The sequence below is a fragment of the Montipora capricornis genome, chromosome 6 (genome assembly GCF_036669925.1).
Source record: "Montipora capricornis isolate CH-2021 chromosome 6, ASM3666992v2, whole genome shotgun sequence".
In the NCBI taxonomy this organism is placed as follows: Eukaryota; Metazoa; Cnidaria; class Anthozoa; order Scleractinia; family Acroporidae; genus Montipora; species Montipora capricornis.
The window spans coordinates 20,900,643-20,903,142 of NC_090888.1; the positions used below are offsets into that span (position 1 = coordinate 20,900,643).

Sequence of the window (2,500 nt, forward strand, 5' to 3'; positions counted from 1 at the left end):
AAATCAACATGTCTAAAAGACCAATTTTATATAATAATATTGGCTTTTATCATCCCTTCTGCGAATTAAACTTCTTCGTCATTTTGTTCAGGATACCTTCAATGGCAACCACTTTATGACGTAATCAAAAGGTTTTCAAAAGATAATTTTGCATAATCTGCTTTTAAAGTAACCTGGAAAATAACAGAGACTTAACTGTGGCTACACGTCTTCCGTTACCGCCACTGAAGGACTCTTAATTAAACTCTTGTTTCAATGAGGGTTCAGTGTTGATAAACCAAGTGCCGTGGGATCAATTGATTGCTATAAAATACCAGGGAAGGGCTAAAAAAAATACCTTAGCACTACAATGGAGGTAAAATTGTGCATAAGTCGCTTTATTGGCATAATTCTCTTTGTTCTTCTGTATGCTTGGAGCGTGAAAGTTGAGGCGGCAAAAGGTTTGTATAGTGTCATCTATTTTACCTCGATCAGTTTTTGAAAACGGTTTTCGGATAAGACATCATGCGAGTCCCTTGGTGCCCATGGCACCTTTGCACTAAAATATATATATAGGATTTTGTCCTGACTTGTGTTTCAGCCATCCTACTACACAAAAACCAGAATATGGCGTCCTGGAATTGGCTGACTCGTTTCGAGTTCGGTACATGCAGTGGGGTAAGTCTCAGGGTAACTTAAATTTTCATCAAATCAAAAGTAATGTAGACGTGCCTGAATTTCACGCTTTTTCTATGAGTTTTGCCTGGAGAGGGTTTGTCTCATTTAAGAATACCACTTATCCGACCGCGTATAGGGTATCAAATTCATATTTTGCATTTTGGAATGAGTATTATTGGAAGAACTACTTAATTAAGATAAAGTTACTGTATTTCACTTTTCCATTTGCTTTGAAATGTGGATAGTGTGGGAAACCACGAACTTCAGTCTGCACTGTTTGCTAACAAACAAGGCCGAGTGATTTTGATGCGAGTATGTTTGCTGTACTTAGGAAAAAGAAATGAAAGCCAACAACCAAACGACATTCGAAAGTCACCGTGATTGTTTTCCTTTTCTATTCTGCAAAGCAAAATTCTTCCACAAAGTTAACAAGGCATTTACGACATGTAGAACAAAAAAAAAAAAAGTCGACAAATGTGCCGGAGATTACTTCAGCAAGTTGTTAACGTTGGCGAATAAAATACAACATGATATTGCATTATAGCTACTTATATGGCTTATCAGGGCATTAGCAAAGCAACACCTATTGAAAGTAATTTTATTGTAATTTCACGGTCAACTGATTAGGATAAGAAAGCCGCGGCACAGCAAGGTGAAAGTAGAGTTTTCATTTCACGGCCTTTCATCATTGCACATCACGAGGTAAAGTAACCAGTCCTTTAACAACACCATCAGTTTCAGCCTGACTATTCTCACATGAATCTCAAAACCCTTTCACGTAAAACGTATTCAACGTTTTGATAAAGCGAGGATTTTATATACATTTTTTTTTCCGCTTTTCTGTTTATTGCAGCCTGTTGACTATTGTGCATGGCCTTAGTCAGTTAATTGAAGTTACACAAACATTGTCGGAACATACTTTCTTCCCAAGCTTTGAAAGAATTTAAGAAATCATAATAGAGCAAATTAAACATTTTCGAAATAATTAAGAGCTTGTGGTAGGGGCCCGTGGCCCAATGAGACGCTTTTTGCACTTATTAGATATTTATCTTGATTTAACTGATTTAGGCAGCGCGCAGAGGAAAGCTGTAGAAAATAATAACTTTTTTTGGAAAATTATAACGTGCATTGTTATGAAAAACACAGCAATTCATAGCTGCTTTAATTAAACAAGAAAAGGCGACGTCAGCGACTCCTGACGAACAATGCTGAGTTTGATGCAGCATTGATTGGTCACATAGAATGCAAAGTCAGCTCTATTTTTGTATGTAAGGAGTCCACATGACGCTAAGTTTGAGAAAAGAACAGGATATACAGCAAAATATTTTTTTTGGGTCTGTATATACGCTATATAGGTATGTGCCGCCCGATAGGGTAGTGTTTTTGAGGTGCTCAGTCGTTGTATAGAGTATCCTTTTTTGTATTTTTGGTATTGTGATCCATATATCTTCTTTACATAGGGTCACTATTTGTGGTATCCGCCCCAACGCGCAAAACGACAAAAAGGTACGGTCACTTAAAAAATAAAAAAAAATAAAAAAACACGCCCGTATGCACGTTTTCAAGTTTAACAAAGCGATTTTAAAGGGGCGCTCATAGCTCGTATTGCCGTACGTGCGCTCCTCACTCCCACGCGGCCGTCAAGAAGCGGCCGTTATTTGGGTTGTCAACCCCTTAAGAACGGTATTAAATGAATCTTGATTTTCTACCCTCAAATTTGGTCTGGGTACGAGAACATTGGCGGCACACCTATACTAAATTGTCGGGAGTAGGGAGTACCCCTTCCATCCCCCCCCCCCCCCGGTTTTTTCTTCTTTTTTTCTTCTGGGGATGCATTGAAAAC

At 38.2% G+C, this 2,500-nt stretch overlaps 1 protein-coding gene across 1 annotated transcript in view; it reads left to right on the top strand.

Moving 5' to 3' along the window:
* The first annotated feature begins 349 nt into the window (after nucleotides 1-349).
* The window catches only part of LOC138050932 (ephrin type-A receptor 7-like), a 13,788-nt gene continuing 11,637 nt past the window's right edge, over nucleotides 350-2,500 (top strand). Inside the window, exons 1-2 of the mRNA XM_068897173.1 lie at nucleotides 350-440; nucleotides 581-657. Coding sequence (XP_068753274.1) covers nucleotides 350-440; nucleotides 581-657 — 168 coding nt within the window. The remainder of the gene's footprint in view (nucleotides 441-580; nucleotides 658-2,500) is intronic.